The sequence below is a fragment of the Chanos chanos genome, chromosome 13 (assembly GCF_902362185.1).
Source record: "Chanos chanos chromosome 13, fChaCha1.1, whole genome shotgun sequence".
Taxonomy (NCBI): Eukaryota; Metazoa; Chordata; class Actinopteri; order Gonorynchiformes; family Chanidae; genus Chanos; species Chanos chanos.
Genome location: NC_044507.1, coordinates 5,957,811 through 5,975,391, shown reverse-complemented (window position 1 = coordinate 5,975,391; position 17,581 = coordinate 5,957,811). Strand labels below are relative to the sequence as shown.

The following is a 17,581-nucleotide window of genomic DNA, read 5'->3' as shown; positions in this document are numbered from 1 at the left end:
TTTGAAAACCAAAATATGGTCGCTCTACTGTTAGCACTCACTGTTAACTTTGTCAGGTGGTTTCTTGCCTCTGAGGTAAAAAAAAAAAAAAAATCAGCATCAACTTCAAATTCAAATGTCAGTATATTTTCTATTTAACTGCAAACTATATTCCAACGTCCTGACTTCCTCAGATGTGCAATTTCTCACTTGTTTTCTCCTCTGCTCTCAGGCCGCAGGATCACGGCCACTGTGAGGGCGTAACACAGCTTTTCCTAAACCGTTTGATTTCTGTTAATGCTGCTGAGATGTTTATGAACGCTTTTGATTTGCAGCTTATTTGATCATTTTGTGAACTCTTTGAACATTTCCAGTTTGGTTCTTCTTTTTTTTTTTTTTTTGCTTTTTTCTGGCTTTGTCTCAATGCTTTTTCCTTTGTTTATTTTGTCTTTTGACTTTTCTTCTTCCATTTTCTTCTGTTGTGTTTCTTTTCTCTTTGTTTACGAGTCCCTCCTTGCGTTTGTGTTTGCTTCTGTGCTTTGTAATTTGCTGATTTTTTTTTTAGGGCATTTTCAGACCACCGCGGAATACACTGGACAAGGTGTACACACACAGGTACACACGCAATCGTACACACGCACGGACAGCGGACATATGTGTTCGTGCAACACTAACATTGTGAACGAGGCAGTTGGCAGACGTACCCACATTCTGTTACAGCCCTACTCTTCCATCAGAACACCTACTAGAGCAGGTAGTTTCAGGTGGTGTGTGTGTGTGGGTTTGTGTGTATGTGTGTGTGTGTGTGTGTGTAGGACAGGGGGTGGGGGGGGGGGGTTGGGGGTTGATGCCCTTGGCTAAAACGCTTATGACTGTCGTGGTTATTGTTATCATTATTATTTTTTTCACAGCTAGCACAGCAAACAAGCAGATGGAAGAAAAATAAGAAATAAGGAGTATCCCGGGAGGCCGAGGATTCATCGCTGGAAAATGTCACAATATATCACACTCACCCAGGCACCTCCAGAAACTCATTTACAGCAGTGATGCAAAGAGAAGACAGAGAGAGAGCGAGAGAGGGAGAGAGAGAGAAACACATACGAGAGGAGAGGAGAGGACACTGACTGAGACAGACTGGACGGCTCTGAGGATTGAAAGATTGCAGAGATACACTGCAGTGAATAATGGATATAAGTTGAGGGGGGGGGGAGAAGGGTTGTAAGAGAGAGATGAAGGGATTGGAGGATAAGAGAGATCGTGGTGAAAGAAGAAAGAGAGGTTTTAAAAATATATATACGTGGAACCGCAACCGCTTATTTTATCATTCTCATTTCTATAGGCTACTTACGAATACAAATACGAATATGAAATACTTTATTAATCTCGAGGGAAATTCAAGTGTCGCAACAACACCGTCAGCACACACCACACACAGCATAGACTAAAACAGTAGAATATAATAAGATAAATAGCAAAATGGGAATAAAATTAAAACAGATCAAAATAAAGGTTGTTTCTGTACATAGTGCAATAATTAGTAACGTAATAAGTAGCCGTAAAGTGAGAATAGTGAGGCAGATAGAAAGTTACTGCCATAGTGCAGGAGTTATATACATAGTATATAATGAATATAATGAATATGCCACAATATAGAGATTACCACTACTGAGTGGTGTGTAATGTGCAGTAGAGAACATTGTTGTTACATGTGCAATAGAGTGCACTGTCGTTGTTACATTGTCCTTGTTACGTTGTCCTTGTTAACCATACTATGGAGAGCTTCTAGAGGTTAAACAAAGGGGAAAAACAGTGATGGTTACAGTATTTGACACACTAGTTGGAGGGAGGGAAACATTAATTATTACACTCTACATATATTAATAATCCTTTATGACATGAGTTAGGTTTGATCTGAATGATCATGCGACTAGTGAAGACTTGTGTAAAATGTCCTTATGACGGAAGCAGCTGTATGAAGACAAGCAGAAAAATGACCGGCCTTTTATAAATTATGAAAATATTGACCATTAGGGCTATCCCCCTCCCCCCACCCTGCCTCACATAATACCAGAGCGCAGCTGAGCCCAGTGCAAACGGTGTAAATGGTATTGTCCTCCACAGATCAGTGTAGGGATAAAATTGTACAATCCAACACACGACAAAGGCTCCCACGGGGGCCGGCGCTTTGATTGCGGCCCGAGGAAAAGAAGAAGAAAAAGAAGAAAAAAAAGATTGATCGGTAATGAAGGGCGGAGCGTTTTTTTTTAAAACTGAGACTTTGCCTCCAACCTGCTGAGGACAAGTACGCAATTAAAGCTGGGACTCCCTCTAGAACAAAACAGCTCCCTGATTAGCCTCCTGTGTCCTCTTTAATGAGAGACAGGCTGAGAGAAAGACCAGAGAGTCATTCCTGTCTTCCCTCCGTTTGTTCACTTCCCAAGCCTTTCATCAACCAGTCCTTCGGGGTGAGACTTTGTGTGAAAGTCGTTCCTTTAAAAACATAAAAAAAAAACCAACAAAAAAAAACGTGATTAAGTCCTATTTCCTTCTAAAAGCCTCAAGAAAGGGAAATGACAGGCAGGAGTGTGATTACACACACACATCACACACACACGCGCGCGCACAACTTCTCACCGTGGTTGCTAAAAACTTCAAAGTGAAAGCGGCGTGTTTGTTGGCAAAAAGCACTCAGTGTCGATTTAACGCGACAACAGCGGGGTGACGATTCAAAAGTCCGCGCTGATTTCCAGAGCCGCTGCCGTTTTTCTCTCTTTCATTAGCGTGCCAAAGCAACCAACACATCTTTCTGTAAGCCGAGACAATCGACAATTTTTCTCATACAACAGAACAACAGGAAGAAAGAGTAAAAAGCACACCTCTGTCTCTCTCTCTCTCTCTCTCTCTTTTTTTATACCAAAAGCCCGATGCTTTCTCCAGAGACAGACTCCATTACTTGGGCGAACATTTCAGCGAATGGGTCGAGATGGACGGATGGAATGAGGAAAAACAACTTGTTTTGTCCCGGAGAAAGGCAGGCATGATGAGGTTAATGAGACAGAGAAGATAGATGGAGGAGGAAAAAAAAAAAAAAACGAAACAAAAAAAACAACAAAAAAAAAAACAAACCCAAAGGCTGAGCCCAAAGAGGGCTTGTGACATCTTGGGCTTTTTTTTTTTTTTTTCCTTTTCATTTCTTTCTTTTCTCTGGAGTGGGTCTCATCAAACGGCCGTTATCTGAGCCGGGGACGCGGCGTCTGTGTCGACTCCCTGCTACCTCCTGGCTCCTGGCTCAGGGGGTCAGATCTGATTTTCTGGGCAGGAAAACATGGCTGCTGGCTAGTTAACCCTTTCACTTGGAGCTCTCCTCCTCTGAGACTTCACAGGCACGGAGGCCGTAACCCCAAGCACTCAAAAAAAAACAAACAAAAAAAAAACCTGCTGGTGTTATGTAGTGTTGTGCTTCATGCTATAACTGCCTCTAACGTGATATTCTTGCTCTTTTCCAAACGCAAGAGACTGAAACGCTGCCTTTTTTTTCTGTTTTGATTTTTCCGTTTGGAAAGCCAGAGAAACAGGATTGGAAAACCCAGAGAAACAGGGCTAAGGAAAACAGCTTAGCATCTTGTCAAGAGTTCCCGCAGGACTCACGAGTCCAAGGAACAATCCGGAATCTCTTGTGCCTAAAGTCCCTCCTCTGATGCCACAAATGTCACCTGTTCGTTGAGAATGGTGAGCATTGGTTAGCTGGCAATGTAGAGTAGCTTTGACTTCCGAACTTACCTCCATTCAGAGTGTCACCTAGGCCATTCTTTTACAACAAGATACACAATTAGAGGACAAAATATATGGTAAAAAAATCTAAAAAGTATGCCTTTAAAACAATCTCCCATGAACTGACCATGAATTATAAGGGCTGACAACAGGGTTGATTTTAGAGAGGAGCAGAATTCTCAGATGACTAACATCTCTCTCTGACTCGGTATGGAATGTCACTGCTGTTTACCGGCAGTAAACATCAGCCTATTCATTTGGTTCACTCAAATCTCCTCAATGGATGGAAAATACACAAGCAGCAGTGCATATGTGTGTGTGTGTGTGTGTGTATACATGCACGTGTGCGTGTGCGTACATGCGTGTGCGTGTACGTGTGTGTTTATACATGTGTGTGTTTATGCATGTGTGTGTGTGGAGAAGGCTCCTCTGTGACAGCTTTGTGTTCTGAACTCTTCCTCTCACTCCATCATGTACACACTGAGAGCTCCTTGCAGTGTATCAGTGTTGAAAACAAACCCTGCCCCTCTCTCTCTCTCTCCCTTTCTGTCTCTCTCTCTGTCTTGCATACGCAAGAAGCCTTTGATATTGTGCCCGATGTTGTTGCTGTGCTTTGATAATATATTCATTACTCTAAATGACAAGTGCGACCCACCAGGGGGATATTTAACATTTAAATAATGTACAAAGGAGACAAAAAAAAAAACCCACCCGTGCCTATCAAAAAAAAAAAAAAAAGGCCCGACTGGAACGAAAGGACTAGACACAGTTGGTGATGTGGAGAAGGCTGGGAACATTTCAAATGTTGCACCTTTCAAAATTCATTTTCTGACTGCTGATGAGGAGCCTGAACATTGAGGATTAGCTCTGAGATATGAGATGGTTAATTGCGGCTTTTAAAAATGTTCTTCACACTTGTTGTATAGTTCGGAATTTTGAAAAGAAAAAAAAAAAAAAAAAACCAACCCAGAAATGATTTGGAATAGAAGTAACTGTAACTGTGCTCCACTGAAGATCAAAAAATGAAAAAAAAAAACCAAACAAAACAAACAAAAACAAAACAAAAAACAAAACAAAAACAAAAAAATCAATAATAATAAAAGAAAACATACACCAACACACTTAGGTGAAGATGTATATCCTGAGAAGAGGTGCACACATACACACACCATGGGAGGAAAGAGTTGGATGAACATCTGTTGCCTCTGTGGGAAAAAGAGAGAGAGAGAGAGAGAGAGAGAGAGAGAGAGAGAGAAAGGAGAATCTGTCTGTGTTTCAAACAGAAACAACTGATTAGGCACTCAAAAGATGCCCAACACGCTTCTCTGCCTATGTTGAAACAACACTTCTCCCCTCTTTGTTGAGGAGTGCAGGAGGAGAGCAGGAGGAGCACAGGAGGAGCGCAGGTGTTGAAGGTGAAATAAAACCAAGCTGAATTCTGTCATTAATCCTTGACTGAGAGACAAGGTGTTCCCAGACAAGGCAGAAGTAATGCTTCACACTTCACTGGCTGCCACATTCCCAACATGCCAATTCAGTCGAGTCTGCAACTTCACACACCAAAGACTGCCAAACGGATCTGTTTATTTCCTCCTTCTGAGAAGCAACCGCACAGTCTGTCTTTCTTTCTTTGACTCTCTCTCTCCTTCACACACGCACACACACATACACTCATTAAGAAGCATGTATGCTGGATTCTTGGTCATTTTTGGCAGCAGAGATGTGGAGAGTGTATGCCCTCTGTACACACACACACACGCACGCACATACACACACAACATTTACACACACACACACACACACACACGCACAGCATCCACCCACACATAAACCTCTGTATAATGAGGAGTGACTAAGTCCCATATTCAAAATGAACTTCCTGACTCACTACGTGACATGGATGACTCATTTCATTTAATTCAGCTCATTCCATTAAAACTACACATCTTTCAGAGTCTAGGCCACTGGGCCACCGACGGTTTAAATGTCCAAACTAATGTTTTGGGCAATGTTGCCTCATCTACAGTCTTGAACTGGTTTGAAATGTAAGCCTTAGCTGTAGCGGAGCACGTCAGGTCCATGCCCGTGTACGTGCCAGGGTAGGTTCAGTCCCAGAATGATGTGTGAGTGAACACAGCCTGTGCCAGGCCTCACGTACGGTGCTCAGCTCTGAGTTGTGTTAACAGAAAACTGGCATTTTCTGGTCTGGAGAGTGTGAGCACACTGCAAGGCTTTGCTCTTTCCTGTATGCTCTCTCTGTCTCTTCTCTCTCTTTCTTTTTCTCTGTCTGTCTGTGTTTCTGTCGTACTCTATTTCTCTGTCTGTCTGTCTGTATTTCTGTTATATTCTGACTGTCTGTATCTCAATTTCTGTCATACTCTGTCTATTTCTCTCTCTCTCTCTCTCTCTCTTTCTGTGTTTCTGTCATACTCTGTCTATTTCTCTCACTCTCTTTCTCTCTCTGTCTGTCTGTCTCTATCTGTGTTTCTGTCATACTCTGACTGTCTATTTCTCTCTCTCTCACTCTCTGTGTGTTTCTGTCATACTCTGATGGTCTATTTCTCTCTCTCAGAGGGTGCACTGGGAAACCTGGGGCATTTATCTGAGCTTTCCAAATAAAGACATGAGAAAGCCGGCTGGATCGATATGCTCTTAGTTACCAGCATTGCTTCTGATGTCATACAATCATGGGACAGATTGAAAGAGACCAGATCGTCCCTGATAGAGTGAGGCCCACTGAGGCACACATCCGCACACACACACACACACACACACACACACGCGCGCACACACACAGAGAGAGAGAGAGGGGGGTAGAGAGAGAAAGAGAGAGCAAAGGCTAACACAACGTGCTCAAAGCAGTGCGAACGAAAACCCCTTGGACACTTATCATTGCTCCTGTGGAATCACGCCACGCATTTCTACTTGTGATAAGCTACACTGAGTCTATTCTGAAGACCCCCTCTATCTGATCTAGTCTCAGTGCACCTCCAACGTAATTCGGGTTTCAATATATCTTGATAGAATTCATTTGAAAAGTTCAGGACAGTTCGAATGTAATCTTCACAGAAGTGACAATTTTTTTTTTCTCTTTCACGACATTTTTTTCAAACAGTACTTCTGTATGTTACATCACTTACATTACTCATGTTATCCACTATGTATAAATATATTAATTTATATTTTAATATCCTATATATAAGTTATATTGATTTGATAGCTACTCGCATCTAAAAGTTCGACACGGGTCATAAACCTTCATATTACAGAAGTGGAGAGCTGAACAGGAGCATATGCTAGAAAGAAACATTACCAGTCTGAGCAGTAAACAACATTCAACATGAAATTTAACAGCCATTTATACACCACAATGCTCAACTGATCTATGCAAAGCTTTCACTAGGAGCAAAAAAAAAAAAACAGCAATTATTTCTTACAAATAAACAGAAAACATTTCCCAGTTTCCATTCTCTAATTTGCCACCTTCACTCTGAACAATTCCACAGTACTCCAGACACACACACACACACACACACACCTCTTTAATCATCTCTGTTCCTGATCTCACAGTGATGTTCCCAAGTCTCTTACACGATTTATTTAAGTTAATATCACATGAGCTCTGTTCATTTCCCTTTATTCTCACTGTCTCACTCAGCCACCAGAGACCACCACAGAGTCTGAGAGAGAGAGAGAGAGAGAGAGAGAGAGAGGGAGGGAGAGAGAGAGACAGAGAGAGTGAGAGAGAATTGTGGAATATGGATAGCAAAGTGCAGCAGGTTAATGGTGACAGAAAGACATGAATAGATATGAAAAGTGCCCAGAACTCATCTTGAACACTGTGATACTGGAGAGAGAGAGAGAGAGAGAGAGAGAGAGAGAGAGAGAGAGTGAGAGAGAGTGAGAGAGAGAGATGAAGAAGAAGAAGAAGAAGAAGAAGAAGAAGAAGAAAGAAGAAGAAGAAGAAGAAGAAGAAGAAGAAGAAGAAGAAGAAGAAGAGAACTGAAAAAAAGAAACCAAATCTAGGGGGAAAATTTCTGCTGACAATGCAATGTAACAGGTCAGCAAACCACAGGTAGAGAGAGAGAGAGAGAGAGAGAGAGAGAGAGAAAGAGAGAAAGAGAGCTTTTACAGGTTTGACCCACCACCCAAATCTCCATTTTCCCCATTGCTCTTGCATCTGGAGAGAAAACCGCGTTGTGATTAGGAAGAGCAACTCATCATCCTGGAGGTTAATTAAACCTTGTTTATGCCAGGGGGAGAAAAATGACTACATTACCCAGACTCTGCGCGCTTCTAGGTATCTGAGTTTTTTTTTTTTTTTTGGAGTCACTGCACTGTGCGTTCTGACTTTAAGAGCGTGTAATTTCTCTGGACTGAGAGGATTATCTGTGGTCACATAACCTCAGCCAGTTTTAAGGCGCATCGATGACTTGTGTGAAGAAACTCTCTGAAGTCGATTAATTTCTGCTACTGCCATGGTTTTAACTGTCATTTACCAGACAAAAGACGTTCCATTTTGTACTCTATACATCCTTCCCTGTCAATTACCAACACACACTTTTGACCATAATAACCAGAGCTTTCTGTTTGGGCAAACAGGAACACCTCCTTCATACAAAATCCCAAACCATCTGACAGCCTGTTTCAATAATCATTTGTTTCCACAGAGAGGGAAAATAAGATAATTCATTTACTACAGTAATGAATATTTGTCAAAATGACGTGACCGACTCAAAACTACAGAGAATCTGGGTCAGGTTTTATTCATCAACCGACTGGTCTGAAGACACAAAATGTCTCCTTGTGGGTATTTCTGACAGAACACTGCCGTTTTTCAAAATGGAAAGCAGAGCCGAGCAGGAAGCATCATTAGTCTTCCATTAGAAGCGAGAGCCATTAGGCCGTATCTAAGCCTAACGACTCTTAGCTTTTCCTTACCGTTGTCTGTGGCCACAAAGACGGCGCTGTACTTGTTGTCGTGGACGTAGGGAGACTCGCGGTCTAAAACGGCGGTCGTGTTGACCATGCCCTTGACGGGGTTCACGGAGAGCCATCCAGCTGGATCATGCTGCACGGCAAACCTGAGGAAGAGAAGGATTGTGTTTTTGTCATTTAGTCAGAGGGAACAAGACCCGCAACGCTCTTCTTTAGGACTTGTTTTCATAGCTAGCGGGCACTAGCGCTCTGGCAATCTCAACCCCCCCCCCCCCCACGCCCCTAAAATCAAACAATACATTTGGCATGTTATGGTAAGGTTTTAAGGTGATTATAAGGTTGACTGGCTTTTTTTTAGCTGCTTTTTAATTTGATCATGAACCTCAACACAAATTACATCTTATAAAACATTGATCAGATGACCTTCATACCAGTTACTTCCCAAAGTGCTGATGTATCAGTGACTACGGGTGGTGTATAATATTGACTGAGAGAAGGTTCAAGGTCAAAGATTCGGCAGTTATTAATTTTTTCCACTTTCACGGTCCTCTCACCTCTAAACAGCTCTAAGACAGAGACTGGATGAATTGCACTGGTTTTGAGAGTTTCGTTTAAGTGTGCTATCATCCTAAACTGGAAAGCATGAGAGAGCCTGTGCCCCACGCGCTCTTCATTTGAACGATCTTTTCCCAAAGTAATCAATAAAACCGCATCTTTATACCCTGCTATAACAGGGAAAACACTTCAAGGACATTCAGTATGAAGCACAATTTAATGGTTACTCAACCATCTGATACGTCTATCAGATTTCCGCAATAAAAAGTACAAAACAAAACAAAATAACAACAACAACAACAACAACAGAAACTCACTCTAAATTCACTGTATGATTCTGTGCATTCTGTACACAGTGTATTCCAGGTCATTTACATGGTGCGGCAGTTCATTTTAGTTGTCAGTTAACAGCTCACAAAGTCTACTGACACTATGATTTTCTGATTTAAAACTTTCAGAGTGAAAGTGTATTTTTCATCTCAGCTAGCGGTGATAAGTCTAGTTTAATGACTGTGGCATAAAAGCTGTCTATTCCTCGCTTGTTAGGACTGAACCGGCCTCATGCTGTCTCACACCCGGTCAATGTTTATGTTACCACCCTGAAAAGCCACTGTTGCTAATGCTAATACGAAACTTAACAACGCTAATTTTACGCTGCCGATGGTAATGTTACCATGTTCAAAACTGGCTATCAAAGTCAGTGAAATGCAGTGACTCTTCATCTATACTTTGGTTTGATGCTAGGCGCACCTAGGCGAAAAAAGGAGAAAAATTGTCCAAACCCCTCTTGTAAAGACTGGGTGAAAGAGCACTTCACCGAAAACTCCGGCGTCAAAGCCGACATGATGGATTTGGCCAGCGATCGCTTTGGAGGATAATGATCCGTTCTGCGTTTTGGTGAAAAGTCGATGATACATGATGCGTGACCCGTTCTTTAGTACCCCTGAGTGAAAGGGAGGCGGAATAGAGGGGTGATAAGGGATGTGATTTGATTGGATGAGAAAGCTTGGCGTTAGAACAGCATTTTCTCATCAGGGCGAATGTCACCGGGTTTTTGATTTACAGGATCAATCAGAGACAAATACACACACACACACACACACACACACACAGAAGACCGTGCTGAAGCCCTCTGTTGCTTTCCGAGACCCCCCCCCCCCCGGGTCTCTGCCTACACACACTATCATAGCAGAAAGGCCTGACTGACCATTCATCTCCTGTAAACGACCTAGTGAGCCGCCCCACACACAAACACAGGCACATATAAAACATGAAAGAGGGAACTTTGTACCCTCAAAAACTACCTCGGTCTGTCTAGAAATGAAAAAGACAAAGGAGAAAGAGAGAATGCTGCCTTAAAAGCAGAGCACAAACAAAGTGGAGGAAAAAGGGGAGAAAAAAAAATCATTTGATGCATTTGGCCAGTTTATGATTCAAAACAGGCCAGCAAAACAGTGTTTATTTTTGTACCCCAAGTGAATTTTGAAATGATCAAGAGTTGAGACAAAAACAACAACAATAACAACAAAAAAATCCAAATAGGTTTCTGGCAATTTATCTGTTTACCCAGCCACACATACACATGCACGCACACACACAGACACACACACACACACACACACACACACCACTGAAGGCCTGTCCCCTCCTTCCTGCATGGCCTTTTACTCTGTGCAGTGAAAATTTTCCACCTGTCACAGCCAATTAAACAACTCATATTTTGTTTGTCCTGGTTGTAACATATACAAAAATGACACAATAAAGACACAATTATAGCTACTCAATATCATTGATGAGCACGTTTCTAGAACATAATAATAGCAATGATAAAATTTCAAGCTACGTTCTTGCAACTCAGTTAATGATCATTAAGATTCCGTTTCACATCGAAACATCAGGGCATACTAGGGTTGTACCCGACTCAGAATTTTATCAGTCGAATCGGATTTGGCTGTTCAATACTAATGTTTGACTATTCGTTCCTCTTTTTTTCATACAGACTATCTGGCAATCAGAAAATCCATTGGCATGAGTTTCAGTGATGATTTCGACCACATTAACATAGTCAAATGCAACAGAGTCATGGGGACATATTTTTGAGCATTTAAAAATCAATAAAAGACAGCTGCAGACGATGCCAGATTTGACTTGCGGCCTATCTGAATTGCCGACATATCATGTCGGGCTACCATATGGATTTGTTGGAATAATGAGACAGGCGGCACACATGTATTTCTGTTTAAATCAAGCTCTTACAGCCAATATTTTTTTTCAATTTCACTTCAAACATTAAAAACAACGCGTAGCCTGAATGAATAAACAAGTGAAACTGTTTAAAATAAATTCACGCATGGCCCGCTGTAAAATAATAGCCTTCAACAGGATAAGCTTATTATGCTACTGTATTTCTCTTTCTGCGTAATGCGTAAGTCTTACGTGTAAACGAATAAATAAACAAATTAAAACACTTGCAATGTGAGATCTGAGATATTTAAGATGAGACAGCAAACGTTTGTCTTCAGTCTCTTTTTCGATGTCCGTCCAGCTACGCAACTTACCCATTTCAAGTGGTTCGAGCCATGTTCGATGTTGTTGAATGATAAGCGAATTCTTGCATACAGAGTTTGCATTTTAACTTTGTTAAGGTTATCCTTCAAAAGTTCAAAATGCCGCCATACTTTAGACTTCCTCTGAGGCATGGTTATAGCCAGCCTAGTTTACCAACCACTCCACCTAGGGTTTTGGCTTCTCTCATTAGTTAACCAGCAGGGCATGTTGTCACATGGATTTTTTTTAGCAAGCGCGCCTGCTAGCCCTGCTAGAATATGAAAATATATTTATGTTTCCCCTTATTTATAATTCCTCACTGAAATGTTATCCCGGTGCATATTTGTAAGCTTCTATCTGCCTTCATGCACACGTACATGCACGTAGGCACACACAATCACGCACACACACACACACACACACACTAGATAAAGCCAAACATTCCTGAGAGAGTATTCCTCCACACTGGTGTGATCTGGGCTGGCTCTCAGCAGCAGACGTATGGTTTTTGAGACAGCACTCCTCAGCTCACCAAGCCAAACAAAGCCTGGGGAAATGGCTTCGTAATCAACTACTACACTCACCTCTGCCACAAGAGAAATGATACCTTCATCCTCTCCTCTCTGCCTTGCTTTTCTCTTCCATCTCTGCGTTTCTCAGCCACTCAGACGCAGATGCACTGACTCACTCACACACACACACACATGCACACACATACACACAAACGCATACAAACACCGATACGCTGACTCCTACTTACAGAGACAGATACACACAGAGGTAGATAGACAAACAGACAGACAGAGAAGTACACACACACACACACACACACACACACACACACCGATACACTGACTCCTACTTACACAGACAGATAGACAAATAGACAGACAGACAGGCACACGCAAGCACACACAGATACACACACACACACACACACACACACACACACTGACTCACACTCACACTTTCAGAAAGATGCAGGCATCTCTCTGAATACACAGTATCATACAACACCCCCCCTCCCCAACCCCCTTTCAAATACATATTGTGAAGCTGAGAGCCCAGTAAAAGAGGAATGATTCTGTGGATAGGGCTGTTCTCACAGGCTGTTAACCTCAATATTTTCCCATTTTCATCCAGCACGGAAACACATCTCACACACCGTGTCCTTGCTTATCAACGTTTTATCACAACGCTTCCGCGTGGAAATACGCTCCGACGAATGCCGACAAGCTCTCTGCTGGTAAAAACAAGCTAGCATTAGATTATTATCCCACTGCTTTGGGTACAAATATGATGGAATGAGACTTCAATTTATTACCTCACACAAATCTCTTTGTAAAATCACTCAGTGCTTCTTGATAAAAATCTTTCCTGTTCTGGCTGCTCCAGAGAAATGCACGTCATGTACCCAATTCGTTTTCCCTCTTTTTCTTTATTCTTTTTTTTGCCTTTGGAGGAGAAAACAACATGGTTTTATATTGAAAATAAATCTCCTCCAAGGTTAAACCAACTGGGACTTTGTATTTAATTCAAAGAACATTTTATGTACAAGTTCTAAATATTTAACAAAGAATGGAGAGAACTCTCTCTCTCTCTCTCTCTCTCTCTCTCTCTCTGTCTGTCGTCAGGTGAGGACAAGCAAGATTTTAGTCACCTGATTTAAAGAGAAGCATGAAGCCCAAGTCTTAGTGCGAAAGAGAGAGAACAACTCAGATAAATAAGTCAATATTCACACAGCTCCTGCACACAGTGGTATTTTCCTGTAGGCTTCAGACATAATCAAATCAAATCAAACACAATTACTTGTTGGAAATAATGATTTAAAAAACTGAGAATGGTTGTAATGAAATATTGAAATTGATTTGTTATACAGATTAAAGGTAGAGAGGAGGTTTACATTCATTTCTTTTTTTTTTTAAATTTGATTTATTTTTACATACAGAGTTAGACCAGGTTTACGGTCACTTCACCCAGACAAAAACATTCAAGCTATTAAATTCCAAATGTCTGTGTGTAAAATGCCTGCAAAATATAGAGAGTAGTTCTAGCTTATCTCTAAGACCCCTAAAATTCTAACTTCCATTTAAAGACATAGTATATGGACCACTCAGATGTTAGTATAAGTCGAATATTCCGAGAAGGTACAGCTAAAGCACTCAATCATGTTGGCTCTATGGCAACCCTCGTCATAGCAACCCCACTGGTCCTGTTTACAAACACAAGGTCCACCCCATTAAGCATCCATGATAATTTTTAGTTACTAGATAAAAATAAAGTTGGCCCGATACCAAAATCCGCAGAACGCTCAAGTCCCTTATATAAAATGGCGTAGTATTCGCATATAACCTACACACATCCTCCTTGTTACGTTCCCCTGTCCTGGTGGCCGCCTAAATAATAGCAGCTAGGCAGCACTGACAACCCCTTCTGGTGGCGATTATGTTTTTGTTTGTTTTGTTTTGGTATTTTCTAACCTGTTGATTAGGGGCACCTGAAACCTGTGGGACGAGCCTATTTGTAGACCCTCCTGACACCATTCTGGCGGGACGCGCATGGGTGTTCTGGAGGATACATAACATTGTCTTTCTTTCAAAACTTACAGACTGCTTTCGTTCAAAGACCTGAAAGAGAAATACATAGAATAAAGCATGGAATATCTAAAATACAAGTACGTATAGAAAATCTAATTATAAATAGAGAAAAGATACAGTTTTTAAAACAGTGAATGAGACACGAGGCTAGCGATACTGAAATAACAGTGCTGGAGAGAGACTGAGGGTCTGTGAGATGACTGGAGAGAGACTGAGGGTCTGTGAGATGAATGGGGAGAGACTGAGGGTGTGTGAGATGACTGGAGAGAGACTGAGGGTGTGTGAGATGACTGGAGAGAGACTGAGGGTCTGTGAGATGACTGGAGAGAGACTGAGGGTCTGTGAGATGACTGGAGAGAGACTGAGGGTCTGTGAGATGACTGGAGAGAGACTGAGGGTCTGTGAGATGACTGGAGAGAGACTGAGGGTCTGTGAGATGACTGGAGAGAGACTGGGGGTCTGTGAGATGAATGGGGAGAGACTGAGGGTCTGTTAGATGACTGGAGAGAGACTGAGGGTCTGTGAGATGACTGGAGAGAGACTGAGGGTCTGTGAGATGACTGGAGAGAGACTGAGGGTCTGTGAGATGACAGGGGAGAGACAGAGGGTCCGTGAGATGACTGGAGAGAGACTGAGGGCCTGTGAGATGAATGGGGAGAGACTGAGGGTGTGTGAGATGACTGGAGAGAGACTGAGGGTGTGTGAGATGACTGGAGAGAGACTGAGGGTCTGTGAGATGAATGGGGAGAGACTGAGGGTCTGTGAGATGACGGAAGAGAGACTGAGGGTCTGTGAGATGACTGGAGAGAGACAGAGGGTCTGTGAGATGACAGGGGAGAGACAGAGGGTCCGTGAGATGACTGGAGAGAGACTGAGGGTCTGTGAGGTGACTGGAGAGAGACTGAGGGTCTGTGAGATGACTGGAGAGAGACTGAGGGTCTGTGAGATGACAGGGGAGAGACAGAGGATCCGTGAGATGACTGGAGAGAGACTGAGGGTCTGTGAGATGACTGGAGGCTACGGCAGGGTACGCCCACACATCACTTCATTCACATGGATTCAGCGTAGTGCTTGGCACGTCGCAAATTCAATTTTTGCTTTTTGGAACTTTCTGGAATTTTTTTCCCCCCAAATATTTCTGATCTGCGGTTGGTTGAATCCACGGAAGCGGAACCCACGGATACGGAGGGCCGATATATCACTCCAATACATCTCATATCTGTGTGATAATGTGTCAGTTATCCATGCTATACGCTTTATTCACCTTGATAAACAAAGATCTGTTAGGAGTGAGTAAATAAACAGACACATACACATACACATGGAAACGCACACATGTGCACATACACATGTGCACACAAGCAGGCATACACACACACACACACACACACACACACACACACAGTGAAAGAAATTGTACTAAAATTTGTGCATAATTTTTGCTTGCACAGTGAAAAGTACAGAGAAGAGGTGATTTGCTAACATTTTCTGGCTGACTGGCAGAATTTCTCCCTTGTGCGGCAAGTTGAGAGTGGACCTGACCCCTGTGTGCCTCAGAACTGCACAACGTTCTTTTTCTGTTTGACTTCAGCAATGATGACTGTCCCTGGAGAAAGCCTGTGACTGCCGGATATACTGCAGAACAAACTCACGATGCAACAGTCTTCATTCTCTCTCCTGTTCTCTTTCTCTCTCTCTCTCTCTCTCTCTCTCTCTCTCTCTCTCTCTCTCTCTCTCCCCCCCCACCCTCACTCCGTCTCCCTGTGTGGTCTCTGTATAGGTTCTTCCTCTGCCGTGCTGACATATTTCATATCTTAGCACTGCAGTGTGATGTGAGATTATGACGATGTACCAATATACCCATAAAGATGCTTTAAAAAGTTAAAGTCTCTCTCTCTCTCTCTCTCTCTCACCCCCTCTCTCTCTATATATCACCCTCTCTCTCTCTCTCTCCCCCTCTCTCTATCACCCTCTCTCTCTCTCTCTCTCTCTCTCTCTCTATCACCCTCTCTCTCCCTCTCTCTCTCTATCACCCTCTCTCTCTCTTTCTCAATCTATCACAAGCATAAACACATGCATGCATGCACGCGCGCGCACACACACACACACACACACACACACACTCTATCTCTATGAGAGGTACAAGAACCCACTTCCAAAAGCTCAGCTCTCATGAATCTTCACACAGGGTGACGCTGAGGTCGTCTGGTTTATGTGCTGCAAGATTGTTTTTTTTTTTCTAAGGCAATGTAAGTTTACAGTGCTACAGAGTGACTCTATTGCTTTACAGGCCTCTGTGGGCTCTCGCAGCAGCAGCAGCAGCAGTAGCAGTGTGGCAGCTTTTCGCTCGTGTTTTCCATTAAAAAAAGGGTTCAGAGGCTTTTGTCCAGGCCCAGCAGGAGAACATGCAGAGCCAGGGGCAGTCTCCTAGATTTAGGTGGGTTATATCGGGGGAGCAGTGACTCATAATCCAAGCCTGCACAGAGATTTACGGAGACGGCACGCATGGAATAGAAGGAATATTTCTGCTCCTTCTTTTGAGCTTCTCTGCGTCCAATCTGTTTTTCTTGTGCCTGTTTAAACATATCTATGCACACACACACACACACACACACACGCACATGCACACACACACTCAAAATCTCGGTGCCTGAGATCGGATTTCTATCCTGACTGGCAGGCGGCAGGAAAGTGCAGTCATGTGAGAGAGAGAACACACAAAGATGCTAATGTTAATAGCCCCACTCAATCAGAAGGCTTTTCGCTGGGAAAAAGAGATTTCAGGAATCCATTAATGGTATTGTTTGGGGGGGGGGCAGGAAGATTCTCACGGGGGTATTGGGAGTGTCTGCTCTTGGCGGGAAAAATGCCGGAAACCACATTCGAATTTTCAACCCTCTCAGGAGAGAAGGAAGGACAGAGGAAGAGAAAGACAAAACAGAAGGATCTCTCTCCCTCTCTCACTCTCTGTCTCTCTCTCTTTCTCTCTCTCTCTTTCACTCTCTGAATCTCTCTCACTCTCACTCTCTCTCTCTTTCTCTCTGTCTCTCACTCTCTCTTTCTCTCTTTGTCACTCTCTCTCTCTCTCTCTCTCTGCTCTCTCTCTCTCTCTCTCTTTCTCCCTCTCTCTCTCTTTCTCTCTCTCTCACTCTCTTTCTGTCTCTCTCTGTCTCACTCACACACACATACTCTCT

General features: G+C 42.8%; 1 protein-coding gene across 1 annotated transcript in view; it reads right to left on the bottom strand.

The window, feature by feature from the left end:
- The window catches only part of cdh13 (cadherin 13, H-cadherin (heart)), a 236,598-nt gene that overhangs the window by 11,854 nt on the left and 207,163 nt on the right, over positions 1–17,581 (bottom strand). Inside the window, exon 11 of the mRNA XM_030790562.1 lies at positions 8,692–8,834. Coding sequence (XP_030646422.1) covers positions 8,692–8,834 — 143 coding nt within the window. The remainder of the gene's footprint in view (positions 1–8,691; positions 8,835–17,581) is intronic.